Raw genomic sequence first — 27,431 nt, forward strand, 5'->3', positions numbered from 1 at the left:
CCACACAAAAAAAAGGAAATCAGAACAGAAAAAAAATTTCTATAAAAATACTATACACAAAAAGTGGTATATGCATTTCAGAAAGAGAAAGGTCTGCCAATGCAACAGTTGTAAAGTTCAAAGGAAGTCCTTTTTACAGCCTTCAGGTAACAGTAATTTATAAAAACCCCCTCCCCAACTTTCTTCTTGACATTGCCCTTTTTTAGAAGTAGTGGCACATCTATTTTATATGAATGTACTTACAAGAAACTGAAAAGGTTATTAAGTCTTCAGTTAAGCAACATCAAGGTGGAAAAGAGAAGAAATAAACAGCAGCTGAGGCAAAGACACACTGTTTTGGAGAAAAATTTAGAATTTTTAAACGAACACTATGAGTGAAAAGGGAGGAACAAGGATAAACAGAAGGATATACCAACAAGGAACAGAAGGAGCAAAGAAAACCTTCTCTCTTTCTTCTGTCTCTAAAAAGAAAACTTTAAGAATCTAGCCCTTCAGAAATTGTACTAACAAGAAGGTACAGGTGCAGGCTGCTTTCCACATGGGAACATAAGCTTTGAGCCAGACACTCTTTCTGAAGAGCAGCTTAACTGGAGAGGGACATGGTAAATATTGCATCCCCTCACACATGGTAGTGGGAAGAAAGGAAAATGTCTACAGAAAATCCTCAACGAGGCAGCTACAGAATCATTCAGTGAAGTATTATGTATCTGGAATATGGAATTATATCCAAAGTCTTCTGCAGACCATGTTTTCATTTATGTATTATGTCTTCTTTCTAGGGATGTCTCTGCTAATCCTGAGAGCAGGTTACCTCACAAGGTTTGAAGAGCATAAATACTTCATGTCTTCTTTTTTCTTGTGTGCTGTGCATATACTCACATCTATACACTCACTGACACCCATACACTTAAGATGCATGTGTACAGCCATTTGCCATGCATAAAAATGACAATATTTCCTATAATTTTGATCAAATAGGCTATGCCATAAACAAAAATACCTACTGGAGTGCACTAGTGAATAAAGGGCTGATAACTGTATATTTTTACAGTGACAAAAACCAACATTGTGAAGATGACTTCAGCTAGTGGGGAGAACAGTATGTAGTTTCAAAAAAAACCAACCCCAGTAACACAAAAGACAAAACCAGATTTGCATAGGGGCAACCTATGCAATCTTTGCCAGCTGTGCTCTAATTGATAATTGTTTTGGTTATTTCAATTTTATGTTCTGCATTTATGTTACCTGTTGTACATTTGAAGGAAAATCAACTATAAATATAAAACTACTATAATCTTGTATGATTCAACACAAACTGATCAACTCCACCGCCCCCCAAGCAATATGGAAAATACAAACCCTATTAAAACCAGTAGTGATAAGTAAGTTCGATACCCTAAAATATATTTGAACAAATTTACTCTTAGAGATTCATCTACCACGTTGAAAAATATACTCTGATATGAACTATCACCTTATTTAATGAAGGGTTACTTCTCTTGTGCTTTAAACCCACAGAAACACAAAACAAGAACTACCACTACGTGGCAGTATTTACATACAAAGAGCAAGTCATAAGTACTTGTCTGAAAATGTCTTACAAAGAGATTGTACTACTTTCTTACATGGAAGTATGTTAGCTCTTCTTGCAAAAAGTTTTTTTGCTTTAAAAACAAAGTAATAAAATGAAAGCCCAGCAGTTACAGGCCTTTTTGCTTGCCCAGTGAAAACTGAGTTCATATACTCATAATAAATTTTATTATTTTAAAATTTATTGTTTTAAAATAGATTTTCAGACCTTAAAGGTGAATAGAACTTTTGATTCTACTTTGTAATTTCATTGGTCTCATCTGACTTTTACTTCATAAGGGATGCATTAAGCAGCTTCCTCAGATCCACTCATGTTACCAATAAGTAAAACCTTACAAAAGGAAGGCCTTGTAAAATCATGGTTCAGGCCTGTTACGTTGGTTAACTAGAAAAGGATTGTGGGAAAGAGACTCAGCTGAATTAGGGGTAGAAAAACAAGTTATGTAACCATGGCATGTTCACATCATGGTGTATGGTGATTGAATTATGTTTGTTATGATTTAAAAGTACGTAGCTGATAATGGGCTAACTGCTCAAAAAGGCCTGGTTTTTGCAATAAAGCAGCTCTCCTTTGCACCTGCCTGGGGACTCTGCGTCGCTATGGACCCTCACCCACACACTCCCCTTTCAAACTGACTTTGTAGAACTCTCCTCATACAGACCCATTTGTTGCTAAAGCAGCATCAAACAGGTGGATGACTAAAGAGGATGAGGACCTATGTAACACCTAACTCAGCACTGTGCTGCCTCAATCAGAACAATCAAATACAGTCTCCTCCAAGAGATGACTCAAAGGCATAACATCAAGCCTTGTCACATCACTCTTCTGATAAAACAGGGTGGTTTTTACCTCCCTTTTCTTGAATCCCAATGCTCTTGCTTACTCTTGAAAACATGTATTATGGTCTTGGAAGAGGAGTCCAAACAGAGAAATCACTGGCGGGGCCAGCCTCTGCATTATCAAAACTTACATATGTAACTAAAGCTGGCAGTAATATAGAAGCTAGATTTAAATAAATCAGTTCTGCTGAAGCTGGCGTTATGGTTTCTGCCTAGATTTTCGCAGTTTCATTTTCGCCACAGCCTAGTGAAAACTCTGTATCCAGTTTTAAAATCACTGTTCAGAAATCTCTAAAAGGACACTAGAAGGAAACATGAGTTATAAAACATATTAATTACGCATGGAGGATTAATCTATGTATCTTAGTATTTGTTCATATTATTTTCCCGAACTCGCTTTCTACAAATGACTGCTGAAAACTTAAGTATACAAAACCAGTCATATCAAAATATTTTTCTGTCATTGCTTACGTGTGATATTGCTCCTGGTTATACCTAAGGGGTAATACTGCTTTCCATACAGCCATTTAAAGATTATAATTTCCTTCCCATTAAAGGATTTGATATGTGTGAACCACATGGAGTGTTAAATCAAATGCTGAGCACCTGAAATCAAACATTTTTTCCAACAGTTTAGCATGCAATATGTAATTACCAGAACAAAACCTGACTTACCTGTCCACCAGTTTTTTTGCAAATCCAAAGTCAGTAAGCTTGATATGTCCTTCTTTGTCTAGTAATATATTTTCAGGTTTTAAGTCTCTGTAAACTATTTCTTTGGAGTGCAGGTATTCTATTGCACAAATGATTTCCGTTGAGTAAAACAGTCCTGTGCTGTTGTTGAAACGCCCCATGTTGCGCAGGTAACTAAAAAGTTCCCCTCCTGGCACATATTCCATTAGCATATATAAAAAACGTTCATCGTGGTTGGTCCAAAATCTGTAACAAAAGTATTGTTTTACTAAATAAAGAAATTATGTCATCGATTTGCTTTACAAGTAAATGTCTGTAAAAAGGCCCCTGCCACTTCAACCACATGCATAACTAATTTCTGATTCCTTGTCTTCAAACATTAAAACCCCCAAGAATCCAGCAGGATTATGTAAGACATTCGAGTAACTACCTTAACCTATAATACAAAACCAGATAGTTGAGGGTAAGTACAGCACAGGACAAGAAAAATACCTAATTGATATATTCTGTTTCATCATGCAAAACAGGTCTCTTTTAAGGACAAAAAAAATGACCCGATATAAAGACCAGATATTTTTTTTACACACCTTGCATTTTATATTATCAAGCATTACCAAAGTGATGGGGGTGAGCAGGATCTGCTTTTGTAAAGACTTTCATAAAACCAGACATCAAAGAGTTGTCCTCCTGTCCCATGCCTTCCTCCCTGGAGACACGCTATCCCAACTAAAGCAACAGATGACAACACTTGATCTTCTATGAAATCTTTCACAAAAGCAAAAAATGACAGCAGAACAAGATTCATTTCTGTACCTCAGAATTAATCCAAGGATAGGTACCTTCCATTCCTCAGACTACCACCTTGAATTTAAGAGCTATTTCTGTGGTAGCCAGAGAAACATAAACAACAGGTAAAGAGGAAAGAAAATAGTTAGATGTGGCTTTAAAATGCCTCATTACAAAACATAGGAATCTTCTCTTCCACATTCCCCTAAATTATCTTGTATTTCATTTTATCTACATTAAAGAAGCCACCACACCCCTAAATGTAGCTCAACAGTTAAGAAGAAAAGAAATAGGTGTTCTTCAACATCTTGAAGAACACTGCCATTAAAAACAAAGAACTATCCCTAATTCCATAATAAAAGATAGAGAACACTATATCCTTACCAACCTCATTGATACAGTGATACAACAACAGAAACTACCTCAGCTTCTAGTCAGTGCTTCTGCAGTATCACAAATACCTCATGCTTAATCAGGGCATAGAGCCTCAGGAAAGATAAGCAGAAACTGAGCTCCACAACACATGAATGACTTTTACTCCAGAAGATTTTATTTTTGACAGTAGCACTGAAGAAACCAAGGAAACAAGACAGACTAACAGACATCAGCTACAGCTCTTTGATTCCCTCAGTGATGGAGAAAGCAGAGCCCAGGCTTGTCTTCTGCTTTTATGGAACTTCTTCCCTATCACAGTCATCAATCAACATCATTAACTGGCTACTGACAATCACAGTATCTTTACAGACTACACAAAAACACTCTGAAAATGTATTTTACATAATTAGGCAAGGCTATACCTTCAAACAACAATGAAAGAAGAACAGAAATGGGTGAAACAAAGCAAACCACATACATATAGCAGAGGAAGAGCAAAATCTGACAATACAGAGGGGAAAAAACTGGAACTTCTACACCATTAAGCACAGCAATGTTACCAGAATAAATTTCTTTAAAAAATGTGTCTTAAAGGTTTGCCTATCCACAGAAAAATGGATACATTAATTAGTATACATGAAAAAGAGCAAAATGAAGAATTTCTGTATTTGCAATTCAGACTGATTTAAATGGTAATGTAATACAAAAAGAAGAGAAAAAAAAATCACAGAAGCTGTGATGAGAATAAGATGTGTGGTGCCATTAACTCTACAATTCAGCTTGCTACATAAACTTGAGATGGCATTGTGAACTCCTACAGACAAACAATCTGTTTCAGCTACAAGATATAGTTGATTTATATTAATTCTTCCTCTCTTCAAAAACATGTCAACATTACATCTCACTATGAAGAGCTGCACCACAGTGAGTATTACACATTACTCAATTGTCAGTAAAGATCACCTAGGAACCTCCAGTGATTAGTTGCTGCAAAAGCACCTAAGATGTGCTTAGAAAAAAATAGTTTAAAAAAAGTACATAGATGAATAACTCCACTGGCTACAGCAAAACTGTACCTCCCTATATTTAGAACAGATATTTCTAAAAAGTAACAGGAAAAGGAAAAAAAAAATCCCATTCTTCACATATAGGAAGACGTATGGAATTTCCAAACACCAGAAAACAATTATGTGCAGCATTACTTTATAATTTTCCATCATAAAATCCTGAAATACTTTGCTGTACTGACACCAAAGGAGAATGCTATCTGTGTTAAAGATGGTGAAGCTAACTGAAAACATAAAAACCAGACCATGTAGATAACACACTTTAAAGGCATTAAAGCTGAACTATATAATTTTTCCCCGTTTTTGTTAAACACTTACAGTAAAACAATTAACAGATAAAAAACCCAAACATATATTGGGCAGAAGGTGGCTGAAAAAACCTTTTAGTCACACAAAAAACTGCAGAAAGTGTTATTTGTCATACAATCTAGTGATAATCATCCACAAAGACTTGTTTAACCTAAAGCACATAAATATCTTTGTGACCTAAATTTTAACTACCTCACTTCCGCAATGTTGCTTGGAGTCTCCTCTGACAAGGGAAAAAGGCATCACATGGACAATTACATGAGCATGGCTGATACAACATACCATTGGACATTTCAACAGAAAAAGCAGAGCTCTAGAAGACATGAAAAATGTTTGCTTTGCATACAAAGAGAACTATTTGAATTGTGTCCTTTGGCAACCTGAAAAATCTGACATTTTGTAAATAAGGTGTGAATGAAATCCAGGAAAACTCCCCTGGTTTGGATTTTTGATCACTTCTGTATGAACATGAATCCTCCCTGTCTCTGACACCTCACCCAAATTTCTCTACTCCCACTGTTCCTGACACACAGACCTACTGAGATGGGGTTTGTCTGGGAGTTTGCTTTTGTCTTTGCTAGGGTTTTCTTTTCAAGAATTTCCAGAAGTACATAGATACATACACAAAATCCTGTTCCGCCCATTCCATCCATACTTCAATCAATCAGTTTAACCAGATGTACTTAGCTTCTCCATCTTGCTTTCTTCCATGAATCTCAATCTCTACATATTCTAGAACTTGTCTTACTGATACTATGCCACACACAGGATTTCTGAACGCTAGCTGGAAACTAATAGCATAATGATGCTGGAAAAAGCCAACACCACACCAGGGAAAAAGCCTCCTCCTGCAGGGATCATTCCATCTTTTGAATGACTACCACACTGTTCTTTTCCCTCTAATACTTGCCTAACCCTGGCAGGAAGCTGCACTCCCTGCAGTTAGATTAACTAATGCAAATTTTGTCTAATTCCATGTAAAACTGATTAAGGCAGGTAAATGGAAACAAATCTTAGTTAATAGCCAGCCATGTATACATGCATGAGAAAACATAAATGGAAATTAACTTGCAATTACCAGAGGTTTAGTTATGCCATTAATAGATACAGACTCAGATACACAAGAAGCACTGTGATGCTGTGAACAGGAAAGTATGCTACCTTCTCTCTTTAACAATGGGACCGTTGGGATCATTAGAGTTACCTCAATTCCATGAAAAAAAGAAATATTATTTATGAACTGTGTTTAAATAATGATTCTAAATAGGTTCCATCACTTAACAACCTCAAATACAGGAATAAAAAGTCCAAGAAGTGCTGTGGTTATTTAAACTCTTTAAAAATAAAGTTTGTAAAAGTTCCCTTAAGTTCTTAAAAACTTAAGTCTAGGAATATCTTTCATCACAATTCTAACATTAAGAATCATTCTAGAAGTCATTTTGATGAGCCAATGCTAACAATTCTTCATAAGCATTTTTCTGTCACTTCAGAAAATGTCTCTTCTGCAGTATGAAGATAAGAGAGAAAGCACTTTATAATAAATTATTGTTTGAATGTTTAAATAATGCCTCTTTATTTTAAATTCTTGATTCTTCTAAAATATGTACTTCATTCCAAAGTCTATTTTAATCTAAATTACATATGAGAAATTAAATGCTCAGTGTTGGTTATGTACATAAAAACTTGCAATGAGACTCTGGAGTAATTTAACTGCACTTTCTGTGTGAGTGAAATGAATTTAAAAACTAAAACAACTTACAATCTGATCAAAAAAGGGTGGTTGACTTCTTTCAAGACAGACTTTTCATTGTGCACGTGTTGCTCTTGCTTCAGTCGAATGACATCAGGAATGCTCATTACTTTCAGTGCAAAGTAACGCTTGGCCATTTTTTCCTTCACCAGATGAACACGTCCAAAGGTACCTGTGCCTGAAAAGTTGGAGAAGAAACATCAACTTAGCATAAAAAGGGAAAAAGAGTAAAAATAATTTGCTAAATTAAAACCTACAGGAACCCCAATTATTCAGGTGAGGAGATTATAAGATTATAAACTTAAATGTACACAAAGATGTGAAGTCATTCAGTAGGATAAGAAAGTGATAGAAAAAAAGACATAATATTCGCTGATCCTTCTAAAAATTAATACATTTTTTAAAATCCGCTTAGAGTGCTCAGTGTTTGATCACTTTGAAACAAGAGCTGTCTGGCACCCCATTTTTTTTTTTTTTTACAGTTAATGTACTCCTTTTTGAACTCACTCTAAAAAATAAAGAAGGAAAATAAAAATGTAGTGACTTTTAAATAAAGCATTAGGCATTTCTCTATTCAATAGTCATTAAAGTTCCTTTTAAGTGCATTGCACTCAAGACAATCATATATAACTGAACTGAGTATCTCTTTTAGTTTGAAATCCAAGTTAAAACTGGCACTAAGCCAGACTGCTATTTGTTGTGCAGCAGAGTTTTACACATTTGAAAACCAACACAAGTTTCAGCTCATTGGGTGATTACTTATTGTTTTTGTGCTCATTAAACAATGACATGTAGGTTCCATTACAACAGTGCACCTGATATTTTTAATCCCATTCTCAGACAGAAATATGTACCACTGTAAAGGACACCTGGCATTCAAACCAAGCACCTAACTTGTGAAAGGTCCCTCTCTCCAGAAAAGTCAAAAGCTTTTACTTTGCTCACTATCAACCTCTTATTTGCACATACCCTAGGAAAGGTAGAACACAGACCTGTTACAGTATTATTAACTGGTTTGTTCTTGATTTCAGATTGTGTTGATCAGTTATGACCAATTTATAGTAAAGACAATTTCCTAAGATGTGCAACAGATACAGGGAAAGGAGCACGTATGTGAAAGGAAAGACATTTTTGAGAGATAGATAGGAGCAAGAAACCAACAAATGAGCTTCTAAAGTTGCATTATTAGGGAGACGGGAAAAAACAACGGAATTTTTGCCTCTGCTAGCTTCAATTTATGTTTGAAGTACTTGTTTTCTGTATGGGGATTCTCAGCTAAAGATTTTTATGTTATTTAACAGTTTTTCTTTCCAAACACTTAAAATTTTGTTTAAGACATCACATTTACTAAAAAACACTAAAAACTACTAAATCCAGCAATCCAGTTTAATGGAATTTGCAGCTCCACTACCAATACAGATTTCAAAGCCAGTTTTCAAGATAAAAGTTCTCACTACACAAACACATCAAGGATTACCATTGTCCAAGCAAAAAGATTCTATAAAAGAAGTTTTACATTCCCACCTGTCCTGAGTTACAGTTCTTTAACCATGAAAACTACATACAGGTCTCAGAAAAAGCCTGAGATGGTTAGCCTGTTATAGCAAAGTAAACCATCAGGTTACCCTGGAAATTTATCATTCAATGAAATCCTTTAACAATGTAGTCACATTACACGACTATATCTCCAAACAACTTTATTTGCTCAGGGATAGGCTTCTGAAGTAAAAAAACCCTAACAAACAACATAAACCCAACAAACAAACAAACAAACACCAAAAAAAGGGCCAAAAGATTCCAAACAGAGACATCTGTTCAAGCTACTTTAAATAGTGATTACTTACATTTACACTGCATGCACTGACAAAAAAAAAAAAAAAAAAAAAAAAAAAACCCCAAAAAAACCCCAAACAAACAAAAAAAAAAAACCAAAACAAAAAAAACCTCTTATTTCTGAATTAGGAGCTGAAATTTAAATTCTGAGTAAAAACACTGTGAAGAATCGTGACAGTCATATGGCACATTAAAACTAGAAACCATCTTTCATTTTTGAGACTTCCAAATGTGAGCTCAGGGAAATTAACAATACTAACCCCACAAGCAAATGTAGTTTTACATGTATTTTATACTTGTAAAAACGAAGTGCTTCCACAGACATATCCAACAAGAAAGTCAAAAGTGAACACATCTAATTGTTCCTAAATCTCTAGGGATTATATGCCTCAGGACTTGTTCTACTTGTTAAAGAAATTTTTATACTAGAATGCTTTACTTTTCCTTATGCTGTTAGCTTATCTTTTCAAACCACTGGTCAGAAATAGCAACAATAATAATAATAGAAATCAAAAGTTCCACCTAATTTCAAAGAAGAACCTGTCAGGGACTTATTTAGCAATAGCTCTAACTTTGGAAACACTCTGTAAAAACATCTCTGCCAGGAACAGCAAAGCCTGGCAGGCTATTCCAGAATAGTGGCAAGGCCCTAATCTACAAAGCCTCTGGGAAAACCAGACGACCACACAGACAGGCAAGAACAGAGAACCTCCCTAACCAGTTTTATTGCTGAACTGATCCCAGGCAGTCTATTTTCAAACATCTTTAGCACACTTGCAAGCATCTATGAAAATCGAGACCATACACACCAAGAAGCCATCTAACACTTGTTTTCAGACATCTCCTCTCAAAATATGCATTTTCTCCCCATCAAGTCTTCTCAGAAAATCCATTAAGCCTGCATTAGCTGGCAGTACCCACACACACCCACCACTCTTCCATGGCACTAATTGCTATGCCTTTTTCTTATATTGTTTTATGCTTAGCCAGTCTTCAAAGAAACAGATAAAATTTGCATAAATTACTGCAGTTAAGAATCTCACTTCAAACCTGTTCATACTTTTAGCCATTTCTGCTTACATTCTTTAAGTGTTCTTCCTTGCAATTGATAGGGAAGAGGGAGAAACAGGATATCAGTCAAGGTAGGAGGCTGCAACAACATGTTATTGTGGTTGTTTAGCATAGCCATATAAATCTGTTTAATTAAGAATAGATTGCTGTGTTGTGACTAGATGGAAATTCTGCCCCTCAGATTAATAAAAAAAATCCTAAAAACCTGAAGCAGTAAGTGGCACTGAGCAAGATGAAGGCCCAGCTCCATGAATTTGAGGAAATATTTTTGGCAGAAAAAAAGGCAGTGTTATTAGTCTTCCATCAAAGCACCACTCCAGGTGAGGAGACACCTAACTCATGGAACAATCTGTTAATCCCTATGAAAGAACTGTTCAACTTTTTCCCCTGATCACTTCAGAGTTCAGCTGTGTGAACCAAATGAAGCTGACCTTTTGTGACAGATAAGTAAACATTCCTTATGATTACCTTAAAATGGAAATATTCTATACTTGTCTGTAAGAATTAAGGTAAATAGTGTTCACAGGTTTGCACTTTATTCTACTCATGTTTATTTCATATTTGGTTCAAACCAAGAGAACTCAAGGGACATCATACCATTCTGGATTAGCCCTGGGATCTACCAAGTACTATCCTGTGGAAGGAGGAGCAATGGCTTCATACACTCCCTACATATATATCCCTATCTGTCTGTTGAATTTAGTACATGTCACCAGAGTTTCAGAGCAAAATAAAGCACCTACATGATAAGATCATACCTCAAGAAAACAGCTATTCTTACCAAGTCTGAAGGCAGAGTTGTAGTTTATTTGCACAGGCCCCTTCTCCCTGCTAAGGAATATGGTAAGTGAAGGTCTCTGGCCCCCAGTAACAACAGCAAGAGCACCTGTGCTGTTTGCAACACAATTCAGGATTCTCAGGACTAAATGGGCAAATTTTGCATAAAATATGCAAAATGCCAACCACTAATCCAGTATAATCTGTTTACAACAGAAACAATAAAATCCTTGGATCCCACTGCAAATTTTATGTTGTTGCAGAGCTTGAAGGAATGCCTGCAATCTTCTCCATTAGATAACTTTGTCATCTTAAACACAAAGAGATGAGGCCAAAATCTGCAAAAGACCAACTTTGCCTATGTATCAAACACAAGTAGGGTATTTTCAGTCCTACAAAACAAGCTGGATTCCCTAATGCCATTCAAAAAACACCATAGCCAGTTTCCATTTTGTTCTCTTTGAAGCCTAGCAGAAAAGAATAAAGAATGTGGGAACGTTTCTGATGCAATTTCAGATACTTTTGATGCTAGGCAAAACAACCCTGCAACTTTTGATCAGCTAAAACAATTTAGTGACTAGTCCTGAAGTGACTATTTTGCTATTGATATAGATGACTAATTTAGTGCTTAGATTGCCTCTTTATTTGCTCCCATTAATCAGACCCAGCTGTTTCAGCTTCCCATCCTTTTAATCCCCAGCTCTTTCTTAAAACTAAGTTTGCCTTGCTCAGATAGATACCATCTGTTTTAATGAAGAATAAACTAGGTCATGTGAGCTCTGTGACCCTGGGGGCTGCTTTCTGAGTCCCAGAAGGGCTGGCCCTGACTTCAACAGATGCCTACAAAAATCATCAGATGCATTCACTTTTATTTACAGTTAGAAGAAACATTTCCCTACTATGACATATTAGTCTTTACTAATAGCCACAAGCACAACAGACTTTATTCTGTTAAATATCAGAGATTAACTAAGTGATATGTATCAGACTGCAAACTAACTACTGAATGTCAAATTTTGACTGCCATTTAATCACTGTCTTATTTTGGGATTGAACTTCAACAGTCTAGAGTAGGAAACAGGGACAGTCAGTTATTCTTGACAGAGAAGAGGAAAAGTGGCACAGCAAAGGAAAACAGCCTGCACAAACAGACTGGTAATCAGAAGATTAACACTTGGGAGAACGATTTAGGGAAACCACAACGCACAAGCAACTGTGGGCTTCTACAATAAAATATGTGGTTGGCACATGAATAGGGCAACTCAGAATGAGGATGATGATGATTTTGGACATCACAGTAGCGAAGTTTAGGTTTTCATTAATGTGTCAACCCGTAAACCAATGCCACTGAAAATTCCAATTTCAGTGTCTTCACTGTTCTGCAAGCCAGTTGTGGACTGTTCACTGTAAATCTTAGATCACTGCTTTTATAGATCTTCATTACTCTAGAGGGTTCAGATTTACCACTGAAAAACATACCAGAGAAGTAACAAGTTAGAGGAGGTTTTATAGGATGCCTTTTTTTTGTCTAGAACTGTGCATCTCATACTGCTGAATCAACAAAAGAAATGTCTGATTACAATTTTTGTAAAGCTTTTTTCGTATTCTTCAATGATACACACTGAAATCAGAGACAGTCTGATTAAGACCTTAACAGCATAGAAAACAGAGATGCATGCGTAGTGATCACCATGGGCAGCCCTGCCAGATGAGCTCGCTTCTATGCTTCTTACTCATCCGTTGTGCTGTGATTCCATTTCCACCAAGCACCCCTTGAAGAGAGAAAATTACTTTCTATTTAGCAATAACATGAGAGAGTACACAGCAAGAACTATGCCCATCACCTTCCAGGCAGGATCATTGGATTACTTGTTCCACAAATTTTATTGTCACTGGCATACCACTGGTTTTCTCTTCTGTTTTGGATGATAGCCACACCCCTCGTCAAACTAATTGAAAGCTCAGTATCATGAATTCTTTATCCCAGCTCAGTTGAACTTAAAAAGAAAATAGCAATGCATGTTCAAAGTACAGCCTATCTTCTGACTCAGTGGGGATGCTGCAAAAAATTTCCAAAGATCCCAAAGACCTGGCAATTTTTAGGTTCCTTCTTACTTGGCATACAAGGAGCCTGTAACAACACACTGCTTAAACTACATTTAACCACCTGGAATTCAGTTTAGTCTCTTTTCAATTTCACACAAGATTCAGTATGCCAGAGAATACCAAGAAGTTGTGTCAACAACTCTTCTTGTTGACCCACTCATTTAAATCTTACTGAACTACAATCCTTAAGAACTAAGGACATAGGAATCACCAGGCTAATTAACACCCATCAATAAAGTTTCCTGTTTTTCCACATAGTTCAGAGACACAGTACTGATTTCTAGAAAGTGCCAATCACCTGAACATCAATGATGAAAGTTCCTCTGTAATTTCAGGGTTTTGATTTTTTTTTGCTCACAAATTGTCTCTCCACAAAAATATTGTAAATATCAGAGGCCCTTAAGCAAAACATGCAGAATTCTTGAAATTTTCTTGTCTCTTCATTCTTTTTAAATTTATTTTGAAATACTAGGGACCAATAAATAAATGAAACCAGAAAGTAACCAGATTGCTGGTTATGATAGCCATAAATCCTCTCAGTTTCTAAACAGCTATCAGAATACTGATTCTAAATGCATCTCCCTTCTCAAAACTTTTAATATCCACAATCTTCAGAACAAATCTCCAAATTAGTATTTCCCTACTTGGTTCTTCAATGGTATTTTTGCAGCTCTTTCTATAAAGTCTTCCACAACCTGCAATTTGTTAAATTGACCAAAAAAAACAACATTGATAAAAAGAAGATGAACAGATGAGTGGATGATAAAACTTTTTTTCCGTAGTGAAACCAGGATGTTGCAAAATCATTATTTCTCCTACTTTTACCTATTTAAATATTACACTTGAAGTACAGATAGATCACAACTTCCAAATTGGGTTTTTTAATAAAAACTGCTGAAATAGAAACCTTTAATGATGAACTCCTTTTTCACCTAGAAACTAAGTTTTATACTACTTACTCAACTAAATTAAGGAGGCCTATTCAAATGGCTTATTTTAAGTGATACCAAACACTTGCTAGAAATGAAGCTTATCAATCTGTATTAACATAATGTTTTAAAAACTTGGCTTACCATGTTTTAAAAGACAAATATATTTAAGCTAAGAATCACGTACCTGTCTAGCTAGTAACACTTGCCAAGGTAAACACTGGAAAGCATTAAATTCTCTCTTCCATCCAATGAGAATTTCAGGTAATTAAAGCATTATCCAAAAGTGTCACATTTTAATAGCTGGAGAAGAATCTGTAAATTAGAAATTATACAAGACAGACAGACCTTTTCTGGAATTTAAAAAGCTGTAACATTCAAATCCTACTCACAGAATTGATTCTTTCAGGTAGGGAGAGGTTAAAGTAAGCATATGAACTACCTCACAGTATGCAAATATTAAAGGGAAGAATTTATAACCTATTGGTTTCTTTCCAAATGATTTCTCAAACAACAAAAGCATGCAAATCCCACACCTAGCCTCCTGTACATTAACTGATGTTTAAAATTCCCATCAAGTTTTGAGTATTCAGGACTCTTCCTAAATGAATGTGCTCAAAGTGACTCTTTTGTACTGGTGTTAAGTATCCTTAAATCTTCACTATGAAACAGTTTCCTTAAAATGAAAACTAACTCAAACAGACATTTAGCACAAAAGTTACTATATTTCATTCAAGTGTGTTACACTTGGAGGTACCACAAACAAAATGAGATACAAAATAACCCAGATTCCAAAAAGAAGGAAAACCAACAAGATGAGTGAAGTACTACGCCCAGTGTCACAAAACCTCAAATTTTAGTCTACAAGACTTGTCTTGATTGTTTAAAACAAGTAATAAAAAATGTTATGACAGAAACATTTTCCAATACAATTCAAAGTAATGAATCCTGATCTTTCTTCAGATACTGTGATTTTTTTGTCTGTGAATAGATGTGAGTTGGGAATATACAGCTCTTACTTCTTGAGCCGGGATTAGTAGTACACTCAGTATTTTGAACTGGATGTCCCAGAACCAGTCCAAGCCAAAAGGCTTCTAATTTTCTGCAAGGATGAATAACTTGCAGTTTACCTCTGGTAGTACATAAAGAATCAATTCAAGCAAATCATTAACACACCATTTTCCATGTATTCTGTCCAGTTAATGAAAAATGTTTCTCATTAATTTTTCCCCCTTACAAAAGGTTAAGTAGGAAAAAAAAAACAACCAACCTAAGCAGGGACATCTCATATTGGGGGGGGGGGGAAGAAAAAGCTCTATTTCTAAGTTTTATTCTCATAATCAATTTTTTACCCATAATTTACCATCAGTTCTATCTTCATCTTCAATTTCCCTGGTGACAGGAAGTATTTACAGAACTGGTTTGGCTGGTTGCTTTACTCAAATTCAGCACGAAGAAAACCCCAAACAAGCAACAACAAAAAACCCCAAGTCACCAAAATAAAATAAAACAATCAAAGCTAAACAAATTTCCATGTCACAGCAATAACAAATTTTAGCAGACTTAAATCCTTTTCAGGTAACTTCAACTATAAGAAACAGCCATTAAGGTCTTTTAAGTTTAAAACAGAACCTCTCCATAGGAGATACATGACTGTTCAGGTACTTGAAATACTGTTCCAACATCTTTTAGCCTTTCAGTTGCCACAGCTGAACTTATGAGGGTGCATATATCACCATCAAACAATTATACACATCATCACTGTAAGCTTATAAATAAATCCAAAAACAAAGAAAACCTTGTAATAAAAACTGGCCAGCCAAACAACTACAAAACACGGCTCAAAACTCACGTTTTCATCCCAGAAAAAAAAAAAAGAAATTTTGATGACTAAGAAGAAAATGAAACAATGTAATGTTAACCAATATTAACTAATGTAATAATCCATAAGGATTTAGAAGCACTTAGTTCCAAAGAAGTTCATGCCATATAGAGTCTAATAAAAAAATCAAATCCATGCAACAGCACAGATAGAAACTTTAGTAGTAGCCCCTCTGAACTTGGTAAGTCTAAATAGGGGTATTTGGTATCTGATTAGCAACCTTTCTTTTCAAACCAGAAATATTTGTATCTACCTACCTGCATGATTTTACACAATCATCATCTTTTGGTTTGTCATGAAACTCGGCTTTTCCTAAACAGTTACTTGCTGCAGGTCAGTTCCATGTTAATGCAAAGAAAGAATGAGCTTAATACCCTTGATAGTGTCCTTTTAAAAAGCAAACAATAAAGTCTTGTGAAGTACAAAGGTTTATTATTGCTGACCCAAGGTAATAAAAGCCACATTGTTTGTACTTGACCAATTTCCTCCTTCACCAGTGCTGGACAGAAGCCTTTGAGGGACTAGTTCCTCTTATAGTACATTCCTTTCAATTACATTTCACTTCCATCTTCTTTGAAAGCAGTGCTAAATCAGACACAAAACAAGAACAGGTATTCCACACAGTGCATAAAAACTATTTTTAAACACTTTTCAAACAAATTTTCTATTTATTACTTAGTATGTACTACAATGATTACAAAGTATAAAACTGAAATTATGTTGAAGATCTGCCTGAAGACTTGTAAGGCTTACATTTAAGACTTAATTTAAAGTCCTGCACTCAGGACATTTTATTTCTCTCATGTGTTTCAGGAAATGAGTAAATAGGAAACTAATAGAAAAGTGTTCCAGGATCACCTAACCCCTGCTATTTTCTGTATTACCACACAGAAGGCCCTAGTCCAGAAACACACTTAGCACACACATACCAGCACAATTGAGAAAGCTGGAAAGGCCAGGTTGAAAACCTTATACACTAATATTAAGAAAGCAAAATGAAATCAAAGTTCAGCAGTGGTCAACAGCTATTTTCCAATATTTTTTTCCAATCAAACTTTTCACTTTCATTTTTAAAATTTAACTGACCTAGAGCTAACTCAGGATATGGAAAAACAAAACAAACAAAACCTCTGGACATTCCCACAGAAGACAAAGCCTGACCATATTGTAGTAGTTAAAGACCTCAATTCATCAAAAAGTTCAGTCTTCACATTATATCTTAAAACCTTAGGACTGGTATTTATGAAAACTGGAGTAAAAACTTCCACTTTCAAAGATAGATTACCACAAAGCACCACATAGGTCATACCATATTCTTCATGGTTGCACATTAAAAGACCCAGTAAGTGCATGCTTTGAAAGAAATATTATTCCTGGGCTGTTCCAATTTATGGTAGAAACTTATAAAAACTCTTTGTACAATACACAAAAATTAAAGTAGCAAAGTTGCAGGCTAAGAGTATGCAAGCTGTTATTGCACCCCAAACACAAGGTGAGAGACACAATTTCTCCCATCTTTTAGGGAAAGAATCAACAGGCTTCACAGACACCCAGACCTGGAATGTCTTCACTTATTATACACCTTAACTTTGGACCAGCCAAGTGGAATTCCCTGCAATTTAACAGAGGAGAAAAAAGGCACATCTGTATTCAATAGAGTGGTTTTACACATCCAATTTATGACACAGAGTACCTATTTCCCTCTGTTGACTCTACACACCTAGGTTTGATAGGTATTCACAGTGCATAGGTCTACATTCAGACAGAAAAGACTACCTCAAAGTTATATGGCCTGATAAGTGCATGACACTTAGCACAGAAACTACTGAAACAGAATACACTAATCTGTGTAAGGAAATATATAAATTTATGAGGCTTGAAAAATAATTGTTGGCAACTCACTGAATTCTTCAGGCTCAGTGTCATGAAATCTATGCCAAATGAGGTTGCAGCATACACCACAGCATATGTCACAGCTGAGACAGCCACAATACACAGAGTATTATCATGGAAATGCAGAAGGCTCCAACCCATACAGAGTAACACCATACCACTTAAGAAGGCTTCAAGTATATGCCCTTCTTGTCCTTTAGCAAATCTCTTATACCCCTTGTGTTCATGCATTGCACCTGTGTGCACTCTGTTCCTTTCTGTGACTGATCAGTGCACCTGGGCCCTCCATGTCTCATTGCTTTCAATGTTCCCATGGCTCATTGCTTTCAATGCTGTCTACCTGCTTTTCACAGCTGCAGCCCCACTGGGGATGAGGCTCACCTGCAGCCCCACTCCCAATTACCACAAACTGTGTGCCTACAAAATGATACCTATACTTTTTTATAATCTTCAGTACTGTTACCTCACTTACCGACCCAGTGTCACAAATGTAGCATTCACAATGTCAGTTCATTCATCTGGCATTTTTTTTTTCAAAATATTGATACAGTTTAACATTGCACACAGGAAAGGATATCGTGTATACAAATAATCATGGTTCAAACTACATCTAATTTGCAAGCTTGAATTTATTTTTATAGTCTGTAATTTTACATATGTTATTCAAGTTTATATAGCACAATAGTCTTAGAAAGTATAGAAGGTATTTAAAATATTACTCTCACACTTGAGCTATTATACTGACAGTTATATCAGAAATTTTTCTCTATGACCATTTCTAAAAAATCTGTTTCGTTAGATCTTTGTTTTGAATGGATTGTAGTGAGTACTAGAGATTTTATTATAATATGCACAAATGACTCAGCATTGTAACCACAGTGAAATGAAAGCCTTTCCAAAAGACTCAAATAATTCCTTTGCATCTACAATTTACGAGCAACTGCAGTGCAACTACAACCCTGCATTCTATCTTCTGTAAATGAAATTTTACAAAAAATACCCCAAAAAAACTAACTGCAAGCCCACAAGAATTTTCTCCTAAAACACTATGTCAATCTGGAAGAAGAACTGCAAATATATTTTTATTTGGTTAAAGGTCAATACACTGAGAACTCATGAGTGGAACAAAATATTCCTCAAAGAGAAGGCTTTGTTTATATTCAGAAGGCAGTATCAAGTGATATTCCTGAGAGAGTACAGAAGAACAATGCCTGAGGTATCTAGAATTTACTTCATGTGTTCCAGTACCTTTCCAAATTCTCACATAGTATACCTTACAAAAATTAGTGTAACTCTGTACAAGATAAGGTGATGAATCACCATTGTTTGGCACTAGAATATCACCATATTCTCCACATAAAGAGCTATTATCCAAGAAAGAGGAAGTAAGTCTAGAATATCCAAATAAAGTTGTATTTGATATGGAACTGGAACAAAAGCCCTAACACAAATATTAAGTTTCAAAATCCCAGTCTCCAAATTGCATTCTCAAATATCAATTTAATGTATTGGAAAAATATCTTGATAGTGCCCAAGAATTACATTACTAATGGAATGAAAGACTGAAAATATCACTTGTATTAATACCTAGTCTTACTGAAGACGTGCCAATGCCAATTTAACATTCAAATACCCTATCAGCAAAGGACCATAGTCTAAATTTTTCATGCTATTCAGGGTTGTATGGACCAGTCACTGTTCTTTCTTTAGAATGTAGAAAAGTAAGGCTAAACTTAAATTCTAACTTCACATCAGACAACTATGTGAGTGAAACATAGAATGGATGTATTTTTACTATGCAGTTCCTTAACAGGAAAGAAAAGCCACTCTGGCAATCTCCCACAGTTTCACCTTCTCCTGAGTTTTATGCGCACACTTTCCATTCCTTCCTGTATCCAAAACTGGGATCCAATCTCTCTCTGATATTATACCTCTCAACATCATGCCCAAGGAACCCATCCAAATCAACAAATAAGACTTTAAATAGAACACTGTACATAACTGACATTATTTAAATGGATCAAGACAAGAACATTCGAGAATTTATGAAAAAGTACACCAAAACAAGCTACAAGTAAATTCCTTTCACAAAACAACCCTGATTTTCCAAACTACTCTTAAGAAAGTAACTCTACAAGAAAAAGGAAATCAAGTCAATATGAGGGCAAGTTTCAGAGGCTATGGCATATATTGTAACAGTATCATTAATTTTGCAACAGTAAGGAAAGATATTTTGGCTGATAACCTGATGGAATATCTGTGCTGGACAATGTTTCTGTACAATCTCTCCTTTTGTTTTTCTTTAAGCATAACATCATCTGAGGTGCAATATTTATTTTTTAAAAATTTGTTTGCAAAATTTTTAAAAAAAGTTTGCAAATTTCATACATCTGAAGAGACAGGTGGAAAGATGTAATATGTCAGAAACAGGTGAGGACAGTGAACTCCCTACACAATACATTTTTTTCCGTGCAAAAGGAAGATTGACATACAAGATTATAGAATAAAGTTCATTTGAAATTACTACCTGCCCTGAGCAAATATATTTAAAGAGTAAATATATGTGATTAATAAAGAATTTATCAGATTTGAAATTATTAACAAGAAATGCATGCTTGCAACCCAGAACATCAACCACATCCTGGGCCGCATCACAAGCAGTGTGGGTGAGTAGGTCAAGGGAGAGGATTCTGCTCCTCTAGTCTGTGCTGGTAAGAGCACACTTGAGTACCCAGGTCGGGGGTTCTCAGCACAAGAGAGACACAGACCTGTTAGAGAAGGTCCAAAGGAAGGACACAAAGGTCATGAGAGGGCTGGACCACCTCTCCTGTGAAGACAGGCTGAGGGAGCTGGGTTGCTCAGCCTGGAGAAAGCAAGGATCAAGGGAGACCTTATTGAGGCTTTTTGGCAGTTAAAAGAGAATTTAAAAAAACAAAATAAAGTGCTAATTTTTACATGGGCAGATAGTGACAGGACAAGGGGGAATGGCTTCAAACTGAAAGAGGGTAGATTTAGGCCAGATGTTAGGTTAGATTACTCAGGCTGCCCAGAGAAGTTCTGGACACCTCATCCCTAGAAGTGTTTGAGGACAGCTTGGATGGGGCTTTCAGCAACCTAGTGAAGAAACCTGCCCAGAGCAGATAGGTTGGAACTAGATGGTCTTTAAGTTCCCTTTCAATCATTTCAAAGCATTCTCTGATGTTATGACTGCTCGAATCTTGAAAATAAAATCAAGTCCACTTTTTCCCTAAGAATCAACATTTCCTTTCAGATTTGCTGTTATTTCACTCTATTATTTTACTCTTCATCCTATGTATGTCTTCATCATACACTGAATTTCTCATGTAACAGACATATGCACCCATTTACCAAAACTCAGGTTAATTTATTCTGTTGTTTACTGCCATAGTTGCTTCTTACTTCTACTTTCTACAATTCTCTCACCCCATACAACCTCAGAATAACCTGCACCTCATCTGATACTTAAAAACAAGACCACAGTCAGTAGTAAAGGAAGTAAGTTAATAGCAAATCCAACACCCCTTAGATAGGATAGATTCAATTACAGCTAATTGAATTAAAGAGCTATAGTTCACATGCCAAGAGTACTCGATGTGCCCTTTGTAGACTGTGTTTCTCCAAAATTGAAACATCATTGCTGAGGGTCACTCACAACTATAGCTGACACAGCACACAGCTCAACAGAAATATATCTGTTTTCAATTTAAAGAACAAACAGTTCAATATCATTTATAATTCAGTATCTACATTTAAGGAAACAGAACACAAGCTCAAAGCTGCTAAACTTAGAAGGCAGGGACAGATATAAGATCAGAAATAAACACAAAAACCAATCTATCAGAAATAAACACAAAACCTGCTCATCAGCTCATATTTAAATCAATTGTAACTGAAAGCTACTAGTAATCTGGTTATTATATTATTATCCCTTAACACTTTTTACAAAAGGTGAAGCATGTTAAGTTTTCAATAGCAAAGCTAAAAGGCATATTTCTTCCCTGAAGACAGAAGAGATAGCAAACAAGAAACATTATCAGGCATATTAAGTATTTACTCTTACGAAAGCTTGTTTCAGATGCTTGCAGATTTCCTAGGAACAAGTCACAGGAGACAAAACAGAGACTGATGAAATTACTGTGTCATATTTATGGGGTCCTCATACAACACTAAGGGAAGAAGAAATTTGCACTGCACTATATAAAATACACTTCCTCACAAGGTACCAGAAGAAAGCTCTGACAATGACTAATAAAATCTCATACTTCTTGACAAAAAAACTAAACATTATCCTTTGTAGAACATGCCAGTACACTAGTTAAGTATAATCAATGCTTAAAGAGCCCCTAAACACCTGCTTTCACTACAGTGCCCTTTTAAGTCAAGTTTACTTTCAGTCTTTAAAATGAGGTCTGTGTACAACATGCAAAACTCCTTAGAGATGACTGTACTTTATAGCAAATTATTCAATAGTTTCCACTATTTATAAAACTTACAAACTATGCTGTGGAAGGCTCTCTAAAGCAAAGTGACACAGTATGGCTTCTCAAAGGTCTGCCTATGAACCAAGGTAGCAAAAAAAATTATCACCACTGACAACAAAATAAATCTTTTACCTAAATCTTTCAAGTCAAGTGTTGCAGATATAAAGAGTTAAGATAAATCTAGAAACTCTAGATTCACTAATTAGAAAAAAGAATATAATTTATTTTGCTAAAATACTTAAAATGGATAGATGTCATAGCCTTTAAAGAATCAGGATTGGATGTGCCCCATTTTGTATCTACTTTTCAACTGATGAATGTAAAAAACCTGAAGGAATGAGTAAAACTGAAATTAAAAGACTCTTCCCCCCCACCACAATAAGAAATACATCTTCATGTTTTTGAAAATATTTTGCACCAACTGTTAGGGGGTTTTTTCAGATTACTTCCAATTCTCTTCCCAGTTACTTTTGTTTTTCCTTCTAATGGCTCTGCCTTGTAGGACACACTCTTTCTCACAGCTTCTTCCCAGCTGGCATTTGTAGCAGAAAAAAAAACCAAAACAAAACAAACCCAAATTTAATCAAGAAAAACTTTCCATAAACAAATCCAAGGAACCACAGCTACTCACTGTAAAAATACTAGAAGAGATGTAGAAAAGCTTTCAAACAAAATAATCTGAATTAAGGCGCAATACTGGGAAAATTTTAGAAATGTTTTTAAAATTTATTATAACCCAAATTCCACCATTTCCAAATATATGAAAGAATGAACAGTTTCTACAAATATGGGAATTGAACTGTGTTGGTTACAAAAAACAGAGGAAGAAAAATGTTGCTGCTTCACCATAAATTCTAAATTCACCACTTCTGAGCGTGACAAGTGGCTGGCTTAAATAAAGACATACTGCCAAAGTTTTTAAAGGCCTTTGAAAGTCACAGAAGTCAGGGAGAATTTAATGGCCTCAGAACACAAACTCAACATAGTGACATGCAACCTGAAAAATTTTCATGAAAGGGGACAAGAATCCCAGTTTAGAATCAGACTGACCACCACTGTCCTCACTGTTTGTTCTCCAGGGACAGACAAGTTGCCCACTAATTTTCCTGAAAACAAACAAAAATTTTACAATGCATACTTTGAAGATACTTTTGGCAGGACATGCAAATTACAACTTACAGGCTATCATCTCCTGCACCCAAGAGCTGTAGGAAGCCACTCTAAGCTGGGAGGAAAGAGCTCTGAGGGTGGAAGTCTGTCATCAGTTTTGGGGCAGGTGGCACAAGGAGTCTGCTATTATAGCATCCAGAAGTTGAATATGAACACAGCCACCAGCCCTTCCATTCTTCTATTTGCCATACATACAGCTGTTACAGTGCATCCTCATTAGCAGATCAGCAAAGTAAAAATCTTATATCCAGTTTAGCCTGTTTTTGGAAGAGTCTGCAGAGGGATAGCTCCCTTAACATCTACCCAAAGCATTTCAGAGCATTTAATTTACTGACTGGAGTAATCTGAGAGGCATAAAAAGCAGTACTAACTAGACATTTTGTTTCCATCCAGAGAGCACCCTGCACCTTCAACAATAATGGTAGAGTCATTTCTATTAATATTTCAAATTGCTCTGAGTCACCATATTCCCTTAAACAAACATAACAACACTTCTACAAATATCAAGAACGCTCTATAAGAATCTATATTTTAGCAAAGAACAATTCCAAAACTCATAAAAAACACAGCATAATGGACAACTCAAACTGACATTTTACAGGATTTTGGTAATCAGCCCTTACCTCCCTGGAAAGAATCATGTAATGAAGAAATAAAGAAGAAATCAACCAAACAGAAAACAAAACAAAACAAAAAAATCTCACACCTGGCACCTTCACCTGATTTCCTCTTGTATAGGATAATGTCAGAGGTTCTATAATTGCATTTTCCAGGCAAAATAATTTACTGTATTGTTAGATTTAATGCTTTTAAAAATATGCCAGAGACAACATCAAGACTACATACAAAAAGGAGGTCACAACTGCTGATAATTGTTTATAAGATCCAGCTCTTCTGCTTTGAGTTCATTTTCTCCAGCACTCCAATAAATACAAAATATAAATAAATACATCTGAATATACAAATTGCATATTATAATCAAATTAACAAATAACAGGTACATGAACTTTTATGCAAAATTAACTCAGAACCAATCCTTTAATGAAGTAAAAAATATACCAGCTTAAAAATGAAATAAAAAACCCACTCCTACATACTGTAGGTACTGTATGAATAGTTTCTAGTAACAAAGATCTGATGTGATAGCCATTAAGAAGCCCAAATATGCTGACACAAAATGAACAGAAGAATTACATTTTCTCCTTCTTTCTCTATCAAGCTGCAGAATAGTAAAATTTAGAATTTATGAGTTCATGTAAACTTAAAATATATATACATATTTGCATATATAATGTATATATGTATATATCCAATATAGAAAGCTGTAAGTGATACTCAAACCAAATATCCAAGAAAGAAACAAGAGCAAAGATTTCACATAAAAATTCGTTTCTTGATATACAGACAAGATAGCTGGCTGGCATAGGGGCTATGAAATACTCTCCCTAACAAATAAAGAATCACAAGACTGGAAAATCAGATACTTTGGGAATGGCTCCACTGACCAGGTCAACCCAAAAGACAAGTCTCACATTCCATCACCATCAGTAGCATACAGAAATAGGTAGTCCATACAGTTCAGTGGAATGAAAAGGATGCTTCTTTTATTTATATTTAATGTGCCTCAGCTATCAATAAATAAATAACACACACACATGATTTGTCTAATTTGAAATGTATTGAAGCAGAGCAATTGATTCCCTGAAGAAAAAGGACAACACATTTACACAAAAGTTACGGTCAATCAATTAACACACCAGTTAGCAACTGCTCCAAGCTGAGATGTGAGTGAAGAAACTGGCCAGAAGAAACAGGGCAGCCAAGTGGAAAGTTTTCATGACAAAAAAAAAATTCTACAGATCACCATCTTTGATACACTCCAGTATTAAAAATAAGGATTAAAAAAATCCATATTTCTATAAAAGAAACTGAACCAGTGCTCTAATGTGAAGTGCAAACAGTGCAGTTCACAAACTGAATATTATTAGCAAAGAATATTGTATTATATCTCTCCCTTCTTTATTTTTTAAAAAAAGAAATCAACATTTGTTGAGTCATTTGAAAGAGTCTTTCTATGGGAAAGCAGAAATCGTCTAATTTTGAGAACTGTTCTACCCCTAGTATCCCAGGTGCACACTTACACACGGTACTCAGCAAAATTTTACATATCAGTTCGAAGCTACTAAAAAACCTTCTAAAATATTGCAGAGATGAAAGGATGCTTTCCCAAGTAAATATAACAAGCTAAATTACTCCTGAGTAGTACTAGCTAATACTGAAAATGTTTTACATTGTTAAGTGTCAACAGGAGGGGAATTATGCTGAGCTAAACAATTTGGTTAAAAATAGCTTATGCCCAGACAAGACCTTGAAAGGTAAACACAGGTTCCTAACTTTACTTTAAAAAAAATCACTCTTCATTTATGAGACACCCCTATGTCTCTCATAATAAACAAAATGGTATATAAATTTCACCACACTTGTTTTTTGTTTTTTTTCTAGTTACACTGACTACCCCCCTTAAAAGTGGATCAAACCAGGATGAAACACACTTTGGGAAGGGATTTGTTTCTAAGTTTTCATTACATGAAAGCCAAAATATCAATGCAGTCATCTCCAAAAGGCTGCTCTCTCTGTCCTCTACAAGCAGTCCAGACATGCATGCTCAAGAAGCTAAACATAGAAAAAAACTGAATCAAGACCTAAGAGCCTACATGCTTTCAACCCCTAGCACTTTCAAGTTCCTGTTTCTTCCACTGAAAAAGGAAAAAGAAAAAAAACAGTTAAAATCTCCATTTCTCTGCAGGTTTCTTATCTTTGGTTTGGGCTAAGACAACACTTAAAAGAGGAATTCTAAAAAAGTATTTTCACCTGGTACATCAGGGGTTTTATAAGTGTAAACTTGGCAGGGGAAAGGTATGGGGTTAGGTGCTTTTGATTTTGTGGGTAAGTTTTGCATGCTCCTTATTTTTGAAATAATAATACTAGTTGGGTTCCAGATTATTTGATTATTTGCATTACAAAACACACTTGTGGGCACCTCTGGGCTATTTATAGGACTTTACAAATTACTTATCTTTAAGAAGCATATCTGAGTGTCGAAGCCTATTCTAGAACACACTGTCAAATTCACAACATCAGAAAAAAAATACAGAATTTCTTTCTGCAATCAATTAAATATCTTAACTAGATTCAGACAAAAGAAACAGGTGACAGGCAAATACTAACAGTTTACCTCAAGACTGATTTTAAACACTGAAGACAGAAAAGCAGAAAAGCAAAGTTTCAATTTTCACATGTTCAGACTTTTTCCATACACTCTCACTTTTCTGACCTCTCTGAAAGATAAAAGAGAATACTTGTTTCAATCCATTTTTTTTGCATCCTTAAGAGAATGAGAAACATGGGAAAGAACCTGTTGCTGCCTAATCTACAATAAACATTATGGTATTGAAATTCACCTCAGCAGTGGATAACAGGAAAAGCAAGGGAAGAAAGCTGAGTCACACACCTGGTCATTTCTTTCTACAACAGCAGCTATAATAATCATGATTTATTTTGGGACAAGTGTCATTTTGTGGGAGGGAAAAATGAAGTAAGAAATACAGAGAGTGAAAACAAAATCCAGGTCATTTAGCTTTATGACTAAAGCCTCAAAGATGTACAAATGTAATGGTTAATTCAGGTCACCATTACAGTCACAACATTCAGACCATGTTTTCTTTCAAAACTTGTGGTATTCAAGAACATTGCCAAGTAAAATCATGGATTATTATTTATCATCTCAGTATCAAGAAAATGTTACAAAACAGGGAAAAAATGCTCATACATCCCTAAGAAAATTTAAAATAGGTGACA

The 27,431-nt window shown here is 35.5% G+C and overlaps 1 protein-coding gene across 2 annotated transcripts in view; it reads right to left on the reverse strand.

Annotated features, from left to right (window-relative positions):
* PRKX (protein kinase cAMP-dependent X-linked catalytic subunit) overlaps positions 1 to 27,431 on the reverse strand; it is a 53,596-nt gene that overhangs the window by 21,350 nt on the left and 4,815 nt on the right. For both annotated transcript variants that reach the window (XM_009085739.4, XM_050969930.1), the window contains exons 2-3: positions 7,420 to 7,588; positions 3,106 to 3,369 (exon numbers count right to left, since the gene is read on the reverse strand). In XM_009085739.4, the coding sequence (XP_009083987.1) occupies positions 3,106 to 3,369; positions 7,420 to 7,588 (433 nt within the window). The remainder of the gene's footprint in view (positions 1 to 3,105; positions 3,370 to 7,419; positions 7,589 to 27,431) is intronic.

The sequence above is a fragment of the Serinus canaria genome, chromosome 1 (genome assembly GCF_022539315.1).
Source record: "Serinus canaria isolate serCan28SL12 chromosome 1, serCan2020, whole genome shotgun sequence".
Lineage (NCBI taxonomy): Eukaryota > Metazoa > Chordata > Aves > Passeriformes > Fringillidae > Serinus > Serinus canaria.